The following is a 20,711-nucleotide window of genomic DNA, read 5'->3' on the forward strand; positions in this document are numbered from 1 at the left end:
GAGCATTAAGATGTTTTTTTGTCTTTGATTTAAACTTTAGCTGTAAAAACAGTGTTCATATTGGTATATTTTTTTGTGAATCCTTTTAAATGAATTCAGATTTGACTATTCAGTCATGTTTTTGCTCATAAAGGTTGTCTTGTAGTGTCTTTAGTCTGTTAAGTGTGTTAATGCTTTAGTAAAATTGTCACTAAATATGCTGTTTATTAAAATGTCTTATGCTGTTGCTTGTAAATGACAACAATTTAATAACGTTCATTTAGACTTTAGATATCATGTACCAACTTTTTCTCCACTGTTTTTCTGTTTCTCTTAGTCTGAGCAGCCTTGTGAAGTCGGCAGACACAGGAAATGGTGTGTCGTTTCATTCAGGTGACAATGTCACGATGGACCTGGAGCCTCAGACTCTGGGAGTGTCGTTCATCAACAGGGCCATGCAGCTGGTAAATGTGGTCTTTTGTGTCGATTTAACAGTAACTTCTGACTCCTGGATTGTTAAGTGCACTCAGCACATTTTTCTTGACTTATCTATAAGGCGTAAAATCCCTGGTTGACCTTTTAGCTCCAGTGTTAATGTTACACCTTTTCCAAGACTTGCAGTATCAGTGCACTAGTTTCTAATGGGATTCTGTGTATCATTAATCACAACGAAAAATCTAAAGTAGTGGTCGACTAATATGAGTTTTTCAAATGAGACAATGGCGATAATTAAATGAACACTTACACTAACATTTAGGGACAATAAGATTTTTTTTTTAAATAATTAGTATTTTATTCAGCAAGGATGCATTAATTTGATCAAAAGTATTAAGACATTTATAAAGTTACAAAAGATTTCTATTCCAAATAAATGCTGTTCTTTTGAACTTTGTTCATTACAGTTTCCACCAAAATATGAATCAGCACAACTAGTTTCATCATTGATAATAATTAGTGCTGTCAAACGATTAATCACATCCCAAAACGTAAAAATAATAATAAATAAAAAATAAAAGTTTTTGTTTACATAATATATGTGTGTGTACTGTGTATATTTATCATGTATATATAAACATACACACATACAGTATATATTTAGAAAATATTTACATGTATATATTTATATTTATATTACAGATAAATATATTTAATATATAAACATAACATATTTTTCTTAAATATATACATGTATATGTGTGTATTCATATAGACATAATAAATATACACAGTACACACACAAATATTATGTAAACAAAAACTTTTATTTTGGATGCGATTAAGCGCGATTAATCGATTGACAGCGCTAAAATTAATCATAAATGTGCCTTGTGCAGCAAATCAGCATATTAGAATGATTTCTGAAGGATCGTGTGACTGAAGTCTGGGGTAATGTTGCTGAAAATTGTATTTTTGCTAAAATCAATGCAGCCTCTATGAGCAAAAGCGCCATTTAGGAACAGTAAAATAAATCTTACTGACCCCAAAATTTTCAATGGCAAACAACTTCATGCCAAGTTTATTGCTAAGTAAACATAGTCATTTGCTAATTATCTCATATTTCAGTGCCTGAATATTTTAATTCACCTAGTTGATTTCAGTCTATAGCTAGCTGTGGGTTGAAGCATTGATTTGTGTCTGATCTGGACTCTCTGGTTTTGATTATTAGGATGAGAATTTTGCAGACTCTGGTAGACAGCCAATCACATTTGAGAATCCTCTGTACTCGACTGCAGGCGGTCCATCCAGCGATCCAGCAGTAATACACGCGACACAGGTATATTTCCTTCTCGAAAGCCTAACATAACCCTCTAGACATTGCTTACAGTATAAATGAAACATATTCAATCTGAGCGGGTCTTATGTTGAGTTTCGTGTTCCCGTGCTTCATACAGGTCACTGTGAACGTCAGCGGTGACCAGGTGGAGAATAACTTCTCAAACCCTACATATAAAGCTCATGAACAGGCGGTGGAGGTGAAGAGCGCACCTGCAGAGCAAACGACCACACAGGTGGGAACATCTGAACATTGGTCCACAGTTCAGTCATTATTTCCTGTTGTTTCTCCATCATGTGACCACGTTTATTTTATTTCATTATTATTATTTATATATTTATTTATTTTTGCAGGAGTCCAAATGGAGTTTCTTTAAAAGAAAACTGAAGCCAAGCACAACATTTGAAAACCCTACATATTCAGAGGTGAGTAGAATTGACTGTTAACATTCATTTATAACTTCACTCGTCTAAGCAAAAGTAATATTGAGTGAAAGAAGAAACAGCCAATTGTAGAAAGTCAAGCGATCAAGGTATTATCTTTGCATTTTGTTTAAGCAGACTCGTTTATCGAAAGTGATTTACAAATCACAAGAATTTTGCCAACAATATTCATAGTACACAATGCCAAGTTTATAGTATTTAACAAAATTAGCACGTAAGCCAAGACATAGGTGAAATTTATCTTTAATAAATAAATATTAAAAAAGGAACACAAGTCAATATATAGTCTGACAAAAGTACAGAATATATATATATATATAATATATATACATTATACTGTTCAGAGTTATTATCGTTAGCTAAAATAAAAAACCATTAAAAAAAACAAATAAAATAAACTTGACTAAAATATCAAATCCTTTTTATATATACTACTATTATAGCATTTATTAATATTTTAAGTTTTTTATTTTTATATTTTGTTTTCCATTTAATTTTAGTTTAGGTTTTGGTAATTTTGTCCTTTTTTGTCATTTTATTTATTTATTTATTTTTATTTTTTTTCAATTTCTACTCAGCTTTATTTCAGTTTTCACCATACTAATTTTAGTACTTCAACTTAAACATTTTTATTTATTTTTCGTATTTTATTAAAACTAAATAAATTAATATTACTAAAACTTGGGAGTTAAAATGAAAACAGAAAATCATTAACAAAAATTATAATAGCATATCAATGATACTAAAATAACCCTGGCGATTTTATTTGATTTGGTCACTTAAAGGTGGGGTAAGCAATTTCTGGACGCCAATGTTGATATTTGAAATGACCAAAACAAACACGCCCCTACCCCAAAAGGGTCTCGCCCCTATTTTGATAGCTCCGCCCCACACATACGAAGCAAAACCAATGTTACACCGTGTCTACACCAAACGCGAGCAGCGCGACAAAATACTGTAGAAGTCATTCTAATCAGTGATGCTGTCTAATCACTGGATGCTGTGCTGCGCAACAAATCCCCGACAGTAAACTGCTGCCGCGTTCTATTTATGACGTGCTGACACAAATTTCAAATGATTTTCAGCGGTCGCTTTATCGTGTCCAGTGTAGGCAGACTTTAACTGTTGCGGTGCGGCGCGGTTTTGGTTTTATCCACCATCTCTATCTTTCTGTCGCTTGGCTTGGCTGTTCACTGAACGCTCTCTCCTCCGCATCATGAGTAGACACGCCCCTTACTGCTGATTCAAGATTTTTATTTGTCACATACACAATTATACAGAGTATAACAGCAGTGATTGGCTACAAGTTTGTTTTGGTACTAGGCCCCCGACTCAGCGACTAAAGCGTTTTTGAAAAATGACATACCCCACCTTTAAATGCATCATAATAAACCATCCCCAGTATTCCACAGGAGAAATTAAATGCATGTGGACAGGAATATTCCCATAGCTGTAAAGCATGTAAATGCTATTTTCAGAATAAAGTTTTAACCAGAATATGGGTCTTAATGTGAGAATGATGCGCATGTGGTCAAAGTTGACGTCGTCTTTGTGTCAGATGCAGGATGAGCAGACGCATGGAGCTACAGACGCCAGCTCTTTATCACAGCCGTCTCCTTTCGTTCCTCCTCCCAAACCCCAGAAACAAGAGAAACTGAGCGCCTATTCACCGACAGAGGACACCTATACAGACACGGCCAACCTGGTTAAAGAGGACAGTGAAATATGATCAACACACCCACGGGAAAATACAAAGAAACACTCCCTTTGCACAGAATCTATTTTTATATGCAGCCTGCATACGACAGAAATCAATTTAAGATTATTTTTGAAACAAAAAAAAGTATAGATGAGAATAGATTAAATGTTTGGATAGTCTACGGAAAAGAGACTTTGCCTTCTGATACTTTGTATGCCAATTCATGTTGTATGATTCTTTTTTTATTATTGTGATGTCATATTTGTATATCTTTGCACTGATGCTGCTGAAGGAGAATATTTTGTACATTTGTAAATTGAAAAGATTTTGTTTTTGATCCTCTGTTCAGATGTTATTTTGAAATAGATTATTACTTATTCCTGGAGATTAGCACACACACACACACACACTCACACACACACACACATATATATATGCCAACGATACAGAGTAAAAGTGCTTTGAGAGCCAGCTGAGACTTTGCCATTTGATCTGATTATTCGTAAAGGAATAGTTCACCCAAAACTTACAATTCACCCTCAGGCCATCCAAGATGTAGATGAGTTTGTTTCTTCATGGGAACAGATTTGGGGAAATGTAGCATCACATCACTTGTTCACCACTGGATCCTCTGCAGTGAATGGGTGCCGTCAGAAAGAGAGTCCAAACAGCTGATATAAACATCACAATAATCCACAAGTAATCCACACCACTCCAGTCCATCAGTTAATGTCTTGTGAAGCGAAAAGCTGCATGATTGTAAGAAACAAATCCATCAAGACGTTTTTAACTTCAAAACGTTGCTTCCAGCTAAAATACCAGTTCATAATCCATTATAATGCTTCCTCCAGTGCAATCTTTCATTTTTAGGTAAACTATTCCTTTAAACTGTTTCTGCCACTGAGAAAACACAACACATATGCATCATTTCCGTACATATACCTCATTTGTGGAGCGGCCAGATTAAAAAAAGAGCAAAAACACCGCAGCACGAAATATTACTTATGTGCAGATCTACTGAGAGCTATTAAAGGAATAGTTCACCCAAAAATTAAAATTATTTGCTCAGCCGTTCCAAAAATAACTAGTTCATGACTTGTGCTTTATCTTTTAAGTCTTCTAAAGTTGTACAGTAACTTTGTATAAGGACCTGACACCGAATTGCATGATAAAGAGCTGCTTATTTTACTCAAAATAACAGCATATGGGTTTCAAATGACGTCAGGGTGAGGAAATAATGAGAGAAATGGTGAACTACTCCAAATATGTGATGCAGAGATAATATAATGCAGTGACATATTCCGCTGTAAACACATTTTAATAGAAGACATACCACTTCTGTTTTATATATTGAAATAATACTTGAAATTTCCCAGTTTATATGCATGTGATTATAACTGTGATATCTGGAGGTCTCTGATGTCCCATCAGCTTTTCATACTTACTTTCCCATCTGATGAAGTGCATGGACTGTGAAGTCAATATATTTGAAATGATTTTGTATATTAAAGACAGTAAAAAAAAAAATGAATATTTTGAATTTATTCATCTTGACATGCCGATTATGTTACTATAGAAAGGAACTGGAAACAAATTAATGCTGCTGTGAAAAATCAAATAAATTTGTTTTATAAGAAATGGTAAAATCTTTTCGTTTTGATGTACAACAGATATATATATATATATACATATACACACACACACATATATATATATTATCCATTAAGAGAAACCATAAAATATATGTGTTTTGTAAAAACACATGGGCAAAAGATTATTGAAGAGTTTTTCATTTGGAAGATTTCCTTAATTTGAGTCATTCAAATTACACTTCAAAGCACATTACCCATCCAAATGCTGCAGATATGCTAACCTTTTATTTATTTGTTTAAAAGTTCAGATTAAATAAGTTATATGATCTTAAAGTCAAAGTGAAACCATATTGTTGTTGATTTGATGTTGAGATGAAGGTGTTGGAGTCAAAGTGGAGGCAGATGAATGTAAGTTTAGGGTTTAAGCAGACTTAAATGACTGGAGAAGTCTTGCTTTCGTCAGAATATCCATTTATGACATTTTGATTAAAAAGTATATGGTAAAACATTTAAAAAAAACTAAACACATAAATGAATCCGTACGTTGTGGGACACCAAAGGGTGCAACAATATATCAAATATATTTTTATTTGATTGCACGGCGCTGTATCACATTTGCTGAATGAAATCCAATACTTTTCTTACTAAATTTGAGGTGCTGATTGCACAAATAGTGCCTTTTTCACAAAATATTTGCTTTCAACAACAATTTGTAAGGTGAAGAAGTCTTGTATTCTCCTCCTAATCAGCAGAAACTTGCCACAAAGACATTTTCCCGTCTTACTTTGGGTCAGGTTGCAACCATTTGTTCAATTCACAGCCCACTTTCACATGATCCCAAAGACATTCGTTTATGCCAAATTCCGATTTCCCCTTTTTCCTGCTACTTTGCAGATTGTAATTTAAATGATATAAAACACTTGACATTGAACTGCTGTAGGTGATGAACTCACATGCCAATTTTTTAACTCAGCATCGTCAAATTAGGTAAAATTAAGCCTTTTTTGCTGGATTTTGTTTTCAAAATGCGGGCTGTGTGATAATTGTTGCATATACAGCAATCACAGTTTCAAAGACAAATTCAGAAAGAAGATGCTCATCTTGATACGTTGAGCTGCAGTGTTGTTTTCAGTGATTCTTTCTAGAGATGTTCAGCTCTCCTTCGTGGCAGGCAGAATAAGGTTGGTGAAGATGTCTGCTATACATGTCGGCATGTACGAGAGGGGAATCCAGAAGAATTTGGCGTCCCAGCCTGCGCTGTAGCGTGTGCGGGGATAGCGCGCTGAAAGAGCGTGTTGCATACATGACGTTACTTTGGAAAGGTCACTGCTGGCCAGAATCTTCATGGAGAATTCCTGCACTTTTTTATCTGGAAAAAAAGATTGAGAGAAATGTCAGCACAACAACATAACAGCATCATCACATGAGGCACTGCCACAAAACAAGGCTACAAATCCTTCAATATAATTAACAATGAACTATTTGACCCAATATTTGTGTGTAATGTATTTTTAGAGCATTGTGGTATCGACTAACATGCTAATGCTAAGCAAGACTATTATTGAAGTTGTTAGTCAAGTATGGTGTGTTTCATTAGATGAGCATGTTTGTATGAACTAGTCTTTTAAATGCATCATGATCTAAATCTAAAGCAGTGTTGTGTTGCATGAAATCTGGACTGATATGACATCAGAAGCACTCACAGTCCTGCAGGTACGAGTCTCCGTAGGCTCTCCTGACCTCTGCTGGGAGGTTGTTCCACCGTTTCTTCAGATCATCTTCAATGAGGCCTAGATCTGTCACTTGTGTCTTGAAGAAGCCTGGTTCAATGATACTTACTTTCACCCCAAAGTGCATCATATCTCTCCTGATATCAGCAAGAGAGAATAAAATGATTTTAGAGAGATTATTAGACGTTGAACTAAAAATGGAAATCTTGAAGAAGTTGTAGTATGGGTACGGTTTAAAAGTTTTACCGAGTTATGACCATAGCAATGGATTTTGTTGGCTCTTTTTAATAAAAGTCAGATAATATTATCAGCTTGTTAGCAATATAAAATAATATGTTTGTATTTTTTATTAATTTAGTAATTATTACATTTATTAATTCATTTACACATTTTATCTATGTATTTTATTTACATATTTGTAGTTGAATTTATTTATTTATTTAAATCATTATAACCTGTGAAACCTGTACTTTTCAAAAACTCAAATATTGTTGCCTCAAATATTGTTTTTAATAAAAGTTTATATATATATATATTATATATTTAAAAGAATATATAAAATGTATTTATGTATGTATATTTACAAAATAAATAAATTTATGCCATGTTGACCTTTAAAATTAGAAATGGATTTTGTTGGCAGTTTTTTATAAAAGACTATAATATAATATAACAAATGTAATGCTTATTATTTTTATTATTTTATTTCTAATTATTACATTTTATGTATATTCAGTAGAATGTATTTATTTATATTAAAATAAAGAATTGTAATAAATACATTTCTTTAAAAAAAATATGTATTAATAAATAAATAATAATAAAAAAAAATTAACCATTGTGATGAGCTACGATATGTGTACTTTTTACAATGCTAAAAGATCTTGTGGGCATGTCTCGAAGTTTAATTTTTTGTTAGACACCTAGACATACCTCAAGCTATCAGAGAAGGCTTCCACACCATATTTAGCGAGACAATATCCTCCCCCGATGAGTGAGACTCTGCCCAGTATGCTGGCCACGTTCACCACCCGACCACGAGCCTTCTTCAGCAGAGGAAGAAACTTCAGAGTCACCTCAATAAGACCGATGAGGTTTACGTCCAAAACCTTCTTAAAGTCCTCCAGCTGCATCCAATCCACGGGGCCGATGGGGACCGAGATGCCTGCATTGTTCACCAAACCCCACAGACCTGACACAAGAAGACATAAGAAATGTAGTGTACATGCAAATCACTCAATGAACAGAATAGCTTACTCACTCTCAGGCCATTCAAGATGTAGATGATTTTGTTTCTGCATCTGAAAAGATTTGGAGAAATGTAGCATTACATCACTTGCTCAGCAGTGGATGCTCTGCAGTGAATGGGTGCCGTCAGAATGAGAGTCCAAACAGCTGATAAAAACATCACAATAATCCACAAATAATCCACACCACTCATGTGAAGTGAAAAACTGCACGTTTGTGAGAAACAAATCTAGTATTAAGATTTAAAACTGTTGCTTCCGAATAAAATATGAGTCCTCTATCCAAAATATTGCTTTCAATCTTCAGTTAAAAAATTGTCTCGACTGAATCAGGAGAGAAATATGCACAGATCAAGCACCGTTTACAAGCCAAAACTGTTCTAAACAAATATGTGTGTGGATTTTGGTGTGAGACGACAACAGAAAATGGACTGGATTGGAAGGGTTATTATGGATTATGTACTTGTATTTTGGCCAGAAGCAATGGTTTAAAGTTAAAATGCCTTAAAGAAGGATTTGTTTCTTACAAACATGCAGCTTTCGCAAGATATTAAAGAAAAGGAGTCATATGGATTATTGGGATGTTTTTATCAGTTGATTAGTCTCTCATTCCGATGGCACCCATTCACTGCAGCAAGTGATGCAATACTTACAAAAACCTGTTCTGATGAAGAAACTAACTCATCTACATCTGCTGGCCTAAAGGTGAGTAAACTGTCAGCGAATATTAATTTTGGGCTGAACTATCCCTTTAAAGTCAAAGGTCACTGAAGTACATGTCAGGTGCATTATGAGAGAAGTAAGTCGTTCTATAATAAATGATGCAGCTTTGGTATGAGAATGGCATTCGCCTGAAGATGCTCCTCCAGGTCAACTAAAAGGTTGCAGATTTATGAGTTGGTCTGAGGGCTGTGTGGTCGTCAAAGAGCCTGTATCTCGGCTTTATCTCTCGCTGTGCTTGACTCGAGCTGGCACCCTATCTGACCGTCCGTCTCACCTCTCTCCCCGGTCTCGCTGCGCACGCGCTCCAGCGCACTCTCGACGCTCGCGCTGTCGGTAACATTGAGCAGAAGCGTCTCGAGTCTGGGGGAGGCCGCCGCGCGCAGTCTGGAGGCACCAGGTTCCGTGAGACACGCGGCGATCACGTGAAAACCCCGCCGGTCGAGCTGCCGCGCCGCGAGCTCTCCGAAGCCGCTATCGCAGCCTGTCACCAGCACGTGTTTCTCGTGGATGTCGGTGATCTGACGGGAGTCTCGGAAGAACCAGAGCGCGGCGACGAGCGCCAGAACGGCCAGAGAGCAGCAGCACAGCAGATCCGCGCAGAGGAGCACCTGCGGAGGGAGAAGGATGAAGATGTGCTGCATAAACACTGGCCTTTCCAGTTATTCTATGATATGGAGGACCAAATTACTAAAAATTAAATCATTAAATAAATGTTGAAATATATAAATAAATCGTTAAATACATAAATAAATAAAAAAATATTTCCTCCACATTCATTCATGGCCAACCATAACCCTGAAAATGAAATGTGGAGGAAATAATTAATTAATTAATTAATTAATTAATATATAGGCCTATATATATATATATATATATATATATATATATATGTATGCATGTGTATATACATGTATAAATGATCATTTTTTCTTTTATGCCAAAAATAATTAGGATATTACATTCCATGATCATGTTCCATGAAGATATTTTGTCAATTTCGTAACCGTAACTATATCAAAACTTATTTTTTTACTGGTAATATGCATCGCTAAGAACTTCATCAGACAAATATTGTCATATCCTAACAAACCAGCAATGGAAAGCTTATTTATTCAGCAATTAAAGTATTCAATGTAAAAATACTAAAAATAAATTGACCCTTATGACTGGTTTTGTGGTCCAGGGTCACAAATGAGCATTTTTCTCAGGCTCCTATGTTTATGTTGAGTTATTTCACTTTAATGGCAATGAAAAGAACCTATTCTAGTGAATTTAGTGAACCTACACATAGGAGCCTGAGAAAAATGCTCATTTTAGAAGAAAATTTTAGATGGCACATAGAGGCTTTTGCATCTGAACTCTTCAATATAGACTTTTACTTTGTATATCAGGCAACATTTTTTTTCCACTTATACACTATAGTGTACAAAAACACTGCACTGAGAAAGCCAATGTTATCCAAATGTTATTAAAGCGAAATAGATTTACTAGACATGTCCACGTTTTAAGACTTTTTTTTTCATTTATTCAGATTTTTATTCATTTTTTTATATTTATTTATCGATTTTACTTTTGTTGATTGTTTTTTTTGTTTGTTTTATACAAATTAAGTGGATTTTTATGTAGATATTTATGTATTCGAGAAAGAGATGGTGTTTACATTCTCACCTGAACAAAGTCCAGAAGAACCTATCAACAAGGACCGCGGTCGACTCAGGACAGCCTCCACTTTGAAAAACACGGTCATTCTAGCCGCCGCATTATTTAAGGTGCGCGCATTTACTAGGCGTTGCGGTAATAGCGAGTTAAAACTCAGATCAAAGGAAAAGCGATCTCTGGCATTCATTCAGACAGTTTCTCTGTCAATGAATGAATAAATTCATTAATAAATAAAAATAATAAGTTTAAAATGGTCTGATATAAATAAATCAATTAATATGAAAAACAGTCTGATGAGAAATAACAAAATACAACTTGCATTTAACCATTTTTTTTATCTGTAAATAAACATAGTTATAAAAATAAAACCCCCTGTCTCCACAAAAAAACTCCCTGTTTCCACAGACCACTTTTAATTCAGATTAATAATCCACGACCCCAGGGTGTCACTCAACCAGTTTCAAGACGATCTGATGTTGCATTACATAATAAGAGCCCTCTAAATCTCATATGCTACCTGTTCTGCCTGTGATTTTGGATAACTCTAAAAAGGAAACTCCCTGTTTCCACATAACAGTTTCAATTCAGATTAATAGTCCACCACCCCAAGGTGTCACTCAACCAGTTTCAAGACAAATCTGATGTTGCATTACAAAATAAAAGCCTATAAATGACCAGTTTTGTCTTTAAATTCAAATAGCTCTAAAAAGGAAACTCACTGTTTCATCAGACTATTTATTTATTTATATCAGACCGTTTTAAACGTATTATTTTTATTTATTAATTCATTCATTCATTGACAGAGAAACTGTCTGAATGAATGCCAGAGATCGCTTTTCCTTTGATCTGAGATTTTACTCGATATTACCGCAACGCCTAGTATATGCGCGCAGCACTAAATGAGGCTGGCCTGACCGCAGTCAACAACTGCACTTTATTAACTTTTAAAGAAGAGACAGGAGAGCAACATTTGTGATAAATAACACTTTGAGAGAAAAGGTTAAACTTAAATGTACCCTTGGCGTCCTCCTCACTAGACGGAAAGTGTGTTGCTGCAGATTCATATTTAGTAATTTGTTCAAATGAGGTTGTAGTGCAACTATGTGAAAGTTTATCTGCATGAACTTCCACTGAGACTGACCAGTGACCAGATTAAAACTGATTATACTGCACAACCTTGTGGGCAAATGGAGAAACGCAGTGCTTGGCTGTCTGATTCTCACAAAAAAATATAATGCTACATTTCCATCAAAAAATAAACATTATATATTTAGACCATTATGATTCTTTGCAGTAATTGGTTTACATTAGTAGGTCTTCATTAGCTTAATGCAAAATTGCATGATTTAATACAACAATTTTACTTTTATTTAAATTTATTTTTTGAAGTATAGAATATTGGCTATATAGAAACGAAACACTTGTAATTTAATCTGTTTAATATAAATGTTAACAAAAACGTAATTGTGTACAGATCATTCAACAGACACTATAGGTAACTACTGTATAATTTAATGTTCCCTCATTTCTCTGTCAATGATTTATTGCAAAAATTGAAATTTTCATTAACAAATCATGCACAAATTAATTCCTATACATTAATGAAATAAAGACACAAATTACCTGACTGTGTTAAGAACAGACAAACGTACCATGACTGATGCAGTTGTCAATACTGCTTCACTGTAAAAACCAGATCTTTTGTTTCTGAACTCAGGATTTCCACTCCTGTCCTGATCCCGGTGCACTGAAGAGCTCAAGGACCACAAACCGACTGCGGGGTCAAAGGGTGCCAAACGCAATAAACGTCACTGAGGTTGTGCAATAAACCCTAAGGCCTACTTTGGCTTCTAAACATTCAATACTGAGTTTGTGTGCCCATGCATTACTAAATCTGTGGTCAAAATAGGTGCTGAAATGACACTTTGACAGGTTAGGATTTAGCTGATTGAATAACAGGCTTCACAAGTGTGGTAAATGCTGTATGTCATATACATTTTTAAGAAAGGTATTCAGTTCTGTGCTTAAATAGTCATATCTCTTGTTTAATATTCTCTAAAGAAAGTTGAGATATTTTATATAATGAGAGTATATTTATACTGCATGGGAAAGTCTGAAATGATGTTAAAGGAAAAATATTTCTTTGTGATCCAGAAAATCTTACAGGAAAAACAAAACTCCAAAAATGTTACAGAAAACATTTTAAAATGTTTTTATTTTTATTCAATATTGCAAAAATGTACAATAAAGTTTTAACTGATTTACATATGGGTCATTCTATAATTAGGGTACCTTTCATGTCCATTGATAATTATTTTTTTCTAACAATTTTCTTCAGAAATATATTTTATCCGTTAAGAGTATACATACTGTAATCTCACACACATATTTTGTGCACGCTGTTTGCTTGGAAATGTCTGTTAAATTAGAGTTTTTGCAATGTTCGCTTTTGACATGAGTGGGCCTTGAGTTCAAAATAATGCATAAAGATGTTAAAGTCAAGATTATGTATTTTAAATGTATTTCTACAATCTAAATGCATGACTGCGGCATGGAGAATTGTTATGCTTACAGAACTGACACTTTTGGTTTAACAGCATTTTTTAAGACAAAAGCATCCGAGATGAAGGTTGGCATGTAGGAGAGAGGCAGCCAGAAGAACTTGGCATCCCAGCCTGGAGAATATCTGGTCCGAGGATGGACCGCAGCCACCGCATGCTCCATACAGCTGACCACCTTCATCAGATCTGGATCCAACATCTTCTCAACCTTCTCCTTAACCATCAGCTTCGCTGCAAAGGGACATCAGGAATGTGTTGACTTTCAAACAGTTTGGGAGAGTGACCTTTATTTAAAACCGGTTATTGGATTTGAACTCACTTTTGTCTATGAAATCATTGCCGTACTCATCCTTGACCTCCTGAGGCAACTTTTTCCATAATCTCTGAAAATGACTCTCAAAGATAGCGGAGTCAGTAACGCTTGTTTTGAAGAATCCAGGTTCAATGCATAAAACCTTCACTCCAAACGGTGCCATGTTCCTCCTGGAGAACAATGACAAACGCATTTAATATGGATAAAAGCAGCAATAACCAGGATACAAGCACAGGAAAAGAGATAAAGATATAAAGATAAAATTGCCAGTTTTATAAGAATGGATTGTGGTCATATTGTTGGTCAATTTCAACTTCCCTAATTACATTTGTACATGTTAGAGGATTTATGACTGTTAATATTTTGAGTAATGGAAATAAAGCTGAATTAATAATAACAATTATTATTAAATATACCTAAATACATACATTTATGTATATTAATTATTTATATATATTTGTGTTTTTTTAATTAAATATACTAGAAATATATTGATCACTGAAAATTAGAAATGTTGGCAAAAAGCTGTAATATGCTTAAGTTCAAGATTACTGAAATAAGAATATAAAAAAAAAATAACAAAACAACATATAATAACAAAATTGCTTAAACATGGGTAAAACTGAAAATATAAAATAAAAGCTAGTATATAATTAATACTAAAATAACAGCTAAGGCACTGTAAATGAGATTTTACATGTGTTTTAAGATTGTCTTGCTGTTTGGAAATATTGCACTCTTAATACACAAGTAAATTGGACATAAACTACATATATTTCTAGAAACATAAGTATTCGGGGGAAAGAGAAACCTAAGATCCTAATCTGCATAATACCTGATATTAAAAAAAAATAAAATAAATAAAAATAAAAAGTGTTAAAATACTCATTATATCTGCACCTTTTGGCCAGTTCTCTACACAGACTCTTGCAGACTCTCTGTAAATATATGTGACCCCGGACCACAAAACCAGTCATAAGTGTCAATTTTTCGAAATTGGGATTTATAGACCACCTGAAAGCTGAATAAATAAGCTTTCCATTGATGTTTGATTTGTTAGGATAGGACAATATTTGGCCGAGATACAACTATTTGAAAATCTAGAATCTGAGGGTGCAAAAAAATCTAAATATTGAGAAAATCACCTTTAAAGTTGTCCAAATGTAGTCCTTAGCAATGCATATTACTAATCAAAAATGAAGTTTTGATATATTTACAGTAAGAAATTTACAAAATATCTTCATGGAACATGATCTTTACTTAATATCCTAATGATTTTTGGCATAAAAGAAAAATTGATAATTTTTACCCATACAATGTATGCCTATTGCTACAAATATACCCCAGCGACTTAAGACTGGTTTTGTGCTCCAGGGTCACATATTTAAACTTTCATTATGATTGGCCATTCACAGTTAAAGTTATCACCTGCTGTTTTTCAGCTGTAGTCCTTTGTGCTGACTAATCAGATATTTTTAGAATATGTTAGCATTGGCAGCAGAGAAAATGCTTGCCAAATTAAAATGTATTTGACTGAATGGTTGCAGTGTTATCATGATGATTAATTGCACATGGTTTCATTTTGTTTGGATTTTGCATTCATAAAATACACTCACCTAAAGGATTATTAGGAACACCTGTTCAATTTCTCATTAATGCAATTATCTAATCAACCAATCACATGGCAGTTGCTTCAATGCATTTAGGGGTGTGGTCCTGGTCAAGACAATCTCCTGAACTCCAAACTGAATGTCAGAATGGGAAAGAAAGGTGATTTAAGCAATTTTGAGCGTGGCATGGTTGTTGGTGCCAGACGGGCCGGTCTGAGTATTTCACAATCTGCTCAGTTACTGGGATTTTCACGCACAACCATTTCTAGGGTTTACAAAGAATGGTGTGAAAAGGGAAAAACATCCAGTATGCGGCAGTCCTGTGGGCGAAAATGCCTTGTTGATGCTAGAGGTCAGAGGAGAATGGGCCGACTGATTCAAGCTGATAGAAGAGCAACTTTGACTGAAATAACCACTCGTTACAACCGAGGTATGCAGCAAAGCATTTGTGAAGCCACAACACGCACAACCTTGAGGCGGATGGGCTACAACAGCAGAAGACCCCACCGGGTACCACTCATCTCCACTACAAATAGGAAAAAGAGGCTACAATTTGCACGAGCTCACCAAAATTGGACAGTTGAAGACTGGAAAAATGTTGCCTGGTCTGATGAGTCTCGATTTCTGTTGAGACATTCAGATGGTAGAGTCAGAATTTGGCGTAAAAAGAATGAGAACATGGATCCATCATGCCTTGTTACCACTGTGCAGGCTGGTGGTGGTGGTGTAATGGTGTGGGGGATGTTTTCTTGGCACACTTTAGGCCCCTTAGTGCCAATTGGGCATCGTTTAAATGCCACGGCCTACCTGAGCATTGTTTCTGACCATGTCCATCCCTTTATGACCACCATGTACCCATCCTCTGATGGCTACTTCCAGCAGGAAAATGCACCATGTCACAAAGCTCGAAGCATTTCAAATTGATTTCTTGAACATGACAATGAGTTCACTGTACTAAAATGGCCCCCACAGTCACCAGATCTCAAAACAATAGAGCATCTTTGGGATGTGGTGGAACGGGAGCTTCGTGCCCTGGATGTGCATCCCACAAATCTCCATCAACTGCAAGATGCTATCCTATCAATATGGGCCAACATTTCTAAAGAATGCTTTCAGCACCTTGTTGAATCAATGCCACGTAGAATTAAGGCAGTTCTGAAGGCGAAAGGGGGTCAAACACAGTATTAGTATGGTGTTCCTAATAATCCTTTAGGTGAGTGTATATGCTGATTAATTCATACGCCACGCCCAAATACTATATTGGTTTGTATCTGAGAAATGCTTTGATTTTGAATTTCTTTGACCAGTTTTTGTCAGGAGAGTCTCCATATTCGATTACTGGACATACTGACCTTAGACTGTCATTAAAAGCCTCTACTCCATACTTAGTAATGCAGTACGCTCCTCCCATAGTACTAATCCTTCCAAACACACTGGCCACATTGACCACTCTGCCCTTGGCCTTCTTAATGAGCGGTAACACGCTCAGAGTGATGGCAACAACCCCGATCAGATTGACATTGATCATTTGTTTGAAGTCCTCAATTTCCAGCCAGTCATTGGGAGCAGTTGGGAAGGAGATCCCAGCGTTGTTGACCACGGCCCACAGACCTGCACACACACACACAACTCAATAAAACCGTTTGCTTTCACCACAGGGGATTGCAAAACACACAGGAAGTGTGATGTGAGGACCATGTGAAGAAACTACACGACCAACAACTTCATTAAAGAAGAGAAGGATATGAGAAAGTTAAAAAGGATAATATTAGGAATTTCATTATTCCAACAACAAGAACATAATTAAAGCATTTATTTTACTAATTATTCCTGACATTTAATATACAGTCGTGGTCAGAATTATTGGCACCCTTGGTAAAGATGATCAAAGGCGGCTGTGAAAATGAATCTGCATTGTTAATCCCTTTGATATTTTATTTTTTTTAAATTCACAAAAACCTAACCTTTTATTGGATAATAATAATTTTAAAATGGGGGGGGGACATCATTATGAAATGAATGCTTTTCTCAAATACACATTAGTCTGCAGAAAGCCAAGTCCTGATCCCAGCTGAACACCTCTGGTGTGACTTTATATGCAGACCTTGAGCCGAAAACTCATCACCAATGACTTGTGTAGACACTATAAGGACAAAAGTGTTGGGACACCCCCTTCTTTAGAACAGATAAAGGCACTAACAAAACTGTGGCAACAAAGATGGAAACATAATTCATGTATTTAAAAATTGTATTTCCATCTCTGTTGCAACAGTTTTGGACGTGTCTAAAATGACAGTACCCTTATGTACAAGTCATTGGTGTTTGGTGATGAGTTTTTGGCTCAAGGTCTGCATTTAAAGTCACACCAGAGGAGCTCAGCTGGGATCAGGACTTGGCTTTCTACAGACCAGTCAAGTTCTTCCACACTGACTGAATCAATCAGGTCTTTTTGAACCGTGTCTTATACACAGAGTCACTGTCATGTTAGACTAGAAAAACCTGTCCAAACTGTTGCTATAAAATTAGAAGCACACAATTCCCTAGAATATCATTATATGCTTAAACATTAAGATTTGTACTCATAAAAATTACTAAAGTAGTCAAACCTGTTCATTAGAAGGGGGTGACCCAATACTTTTGGCAATATTGTGTGTGTGTGTGTATATATATATATATATATTTCTTTCTTTTTTTGAGAGAGAACTAAGCTGAAATTAATTGACAAATAATGAGACTTTCTGCTTAAATTAGCATTTATGTTTAATTTCACCATTGCCCATAAAATTACATTTTAATAATTGAATATAATACATTTAAATAAATTAAATGCAACTTAGTATAGATGACATTTCCAATACAGGCTATTAATATCATCTAAAGTTTCTGGAAATACTTAGTGTGTGTTTGTGCATTACCCCATGCATTGTATGATAACATGCAATTATGATCAAATGTATTAAATTTATTTCTCTGAATTTTAATTTAACTTTAAAATCAAATCTTGCATTACATTTATAAATGTTAAATGCATTCTTATTTTTTTTAACGCATTTCTTAATTCTTATGCACACCCCTTCAAGTAAAGTGTTACCAATTACTCCAGTCTTCGACGTCTTTGACTTACCCTTCTCTCCCACCAGAGTTTTAATGGTTTCTGCAGCTTTTTTGATGCTATAATTATCAGTCACATCCAAATGCAGCGTTGTGAGTTTGTCAGAGCAGCACTTCTTCAGCTCAACTTCTCCCTTCTCCGTGTAGCAGCCAGCGATGACACAGAAACCCTTCGTGTCCAGGTGTTTGGCCAAGAGATTCCCAAACCCTGTGTCACAGCCTGTGATGTATACAAACTTCTCCGATTTATTGGGAACTTGTCCCAGTTCTCTGAACCACCGATAGACATAGAAGACGATTATGAGAACTACAATGTACAGGAACATTTCTGCAAAAGAAAATGTATTTGTTTTTATCAGAAAAGAGGATCCAGATTCATGCAAACCCCACCAAATCAACAAAATAAATATATGAAAGAGAGCACATGTGGTTAAAGCTCTACTCATAAAGTACATGACCTAATGAACCATTAACTCTTCGGCTTATGATTGTATTTCACTAGAGAAAGTGTGATAGATTTTGAGAGATGAGAGAGAAAAGACACATTTAATAGCCTAGGCCTACCTATATGATAAATACAGGATTAATAATAAGTTTGTCTGTATCTTTGTCTTCTCATAAGCTATTGAATAACCTCAAATAAATGTTGTATGATTGAGAAACACACGGAAGCCACGGTCTGAATCGTGAACGAATCATTCGTTTGAATCGGATCTTGTAAAAGAATCAGTTGAACCGAATCACACAAGCCACAATCAATCGGAGTCAACATTGAACCGTTTATATCGCACATAACCGATTAGAAATGTGCCTAGAAGCGGCGAGTGAACTCGTGGAAATTTGAAACAATGTAAAACAATTTTAAGTAGGTCTACTTTGATTCTGAATAGCATTTGGGATGAACCAAAGATGCAGAAAGTAAGTAAAATCTCGCAAATGTTTGCAGTTTGATTGTTCGACAGTTTTATCAATAACACACATAGCCTACTGTTGGTTTTATAAAGTGTCATTTAATTATAACGTGCAAAAAAAAATATTTTTAATTTTTTTAGAACACGCGATATCAATTTCGAGATCACGTGAACCGCACAATCTGTTTTGAACCGGTTCTGTCCAAATGAACCGTTTGAAAGAGAACCGATTCCCAGAAAAGAGTCGGTCCGACTTCATTTCAGTAAATGGGAGTGTAAATTAAATAGATAGTTATCAACAGTAGTGAACTTTTACACTGTACTGTTGCAAACTCGGAACGAATAAAAGAAAGAAACCAAGCTAACATTGTTACAACATTGAAATGCCATTATAAGAAAACGCGTGATCAGTACCCAGTAACGTGTCCTGACAAAACCCTTTTGCAAACAGCATGCATTTACCAAAAACAGGAATTTGCTCACTTGAACCTTGCCGCAAAACTGACTCTACAAACCAGCCGTATAGGCTACTCACCCTTGCTTTAGAAGTCCGCTTTCTACGATATCTGTTTCTAGAAACTAGTCAGTCGTCTCAGAAGTTTGGGAATGTGTTTGTTCTTTCTTTCGGCTGTGTGTGCATCTGACACCGGTTAATTTACTGAAGTATTACGTAATAACTGTGCCGTGTTGCTCCTGCAGGTGGTGATGCAAGATCAGAAAGACAGAAGCCTTCCAGACGCACTGAGATGTGTCTCAATGCAAGGTCAGATAAAACACCAGAGATACATTTCTCCATCATTTTTCTTGCAATTGTAAAGAAGCTTGTACTGATGGATGGTAATGTTGTTGGTATAGTTTAGATGGTTTTTTCCCATGCATAAAATAATACAATAAAAACTCGAGACGCATCTGATTTACAAAAGCATCACCGGTGGGAATTTCTTAGAAAAAACAGATTTAATAAAAAATATTTTAGAGGTTTAAAAAAATAGAAAATGCAATCTAGGTCTATATATATATTTATATATAACAATTTCTTTAAATTGTTTCCAGTCCTAAGAAGGGTTAATGCAGTATTATTTATCTTTTATTGTAGTATTTATTGATATTTTGAATTTATTGTAATTTTTATTAGCTTTAATTTATTTCAGTTTCAATTTTATAATTTATAATTTTATGTAGTTTCAAGGCAACATTTCTAATTTTATTTTTAATTTAATTAACTAAATAGCAACTGGTCCTTGGATCTGTTTCTAGAAACATATCAAAAAGTTTCCTGTGTTTGTGAATCTATAAACGGTACATTCCTGAACACAGGAAGCGACCTCAGACTTCTTTGAAACTGTGTATCTGTACTGA

At 35.2% G+C, this 20,711-nt stretch overlaps 3 protein-coding genes across 3 annotated transcripts in view; 1 reads left to right on the forward strand and 2 right to left on the reverse strand.

The window, feature by feature from the left end:
* The window catches only part of LOC306876249 (low-density lipoprotein receptor-related protein 2-like), a gene marked incomplete at its 5' end in the record, with an annotated part of 94,569 nt that extends 90,178 nt beyond the window's left edge, over window positions 1-4,391 (forward strand). Inside the window, 5 exons of the mRNA XM_079427265.1 lie at window positions 317-443; window positions 1,646-1,753; window positions 1,872-1,988; window positions 2,107-2,178; window positions 3,755-4,391. Of these exons, the coding sequence (XP_079283391.1) occupies window positions 317-443; window positions 1,646-1,753; window positions 1,872-1,988; window positions 2,107-2,178; window positions 3,755-3,925 (595 nt within the window). The 3' untranslated portion in view covers window positions 3,926-4,391. The remainder of the gene's footprint in view (window positions 1-316; window positions 444-1,645; window positions 1,754-1,871; window positions 1,989-2,106; window positions 2,179-3,754) is intronic.
* Window positions 4,392-5,918: 1,527 nt separating this feature from the next.
* rdh1 (retinol dehydrogenase 1) lies at window positions 5,919-12,615 on the reverse strand. The gene is made up of 5 exons (XM_079427266.1): window positions 12,499-12,615; window positions 9,462-9,795; window positions 8,151-8,409; window positions 7,191-7,354; window positions 5,919-6,856 (listed from the first exon to the last, which is right to left on the reverse strand). The coding sequence occupies exons 1-5, from the start codon at window positions 12,499-12,501 to the stop codon at window positions 6,639-6,641; spliced, it is 978 nt and encodes a 325-aa protein (XP_079283392.1). The 5' UTR covers window positions 12,502-12,615; the 3' UTR covers window positions 5,919-6,638.
* A 410-nt stretch (window positions 12,616-13,025) lies between these two features.
* Window positions 13,026-20,205, reverse strand: dhrs9 (dehydrogenase/reductase (SDR family) member 9). Its single transcript, XM_079427267.1, has 5 exons — window positions 19,888-20,205; window positions 18,455-18,769; window positions 16,683-16,941; window positions 13,727-13,890; window positions 13,026-13,638 (listed from the first exon to the last, which is right to left on the reverse strand). Exons 2-5 carry the CDS (start codon window positions 18,765-18,767, stop codon window positions 13,415-13,417), a joined length of 960 nt encoding a protein of 319 aa, XP_079283393.1. The 5' UTR covers window positions 18,768-18,769; window positions 19,888-20,205; the 3' UTR covers window positions 13,026-13,414.
* Window positions 20,206-20,711: the final 506 nt, after the last annotated feature.

The sequence above is a fragment of the Barbus barbus genome (assembly GCF_936440315.1).
Source record: "Barbus barbus genome assembly, chromosome: 10".
NCBI lineage: Eukaryota > Metazoa > Chordata > Actinopteri > Cypriniformes > Cyprinidae > Barbus > Barbus barbus.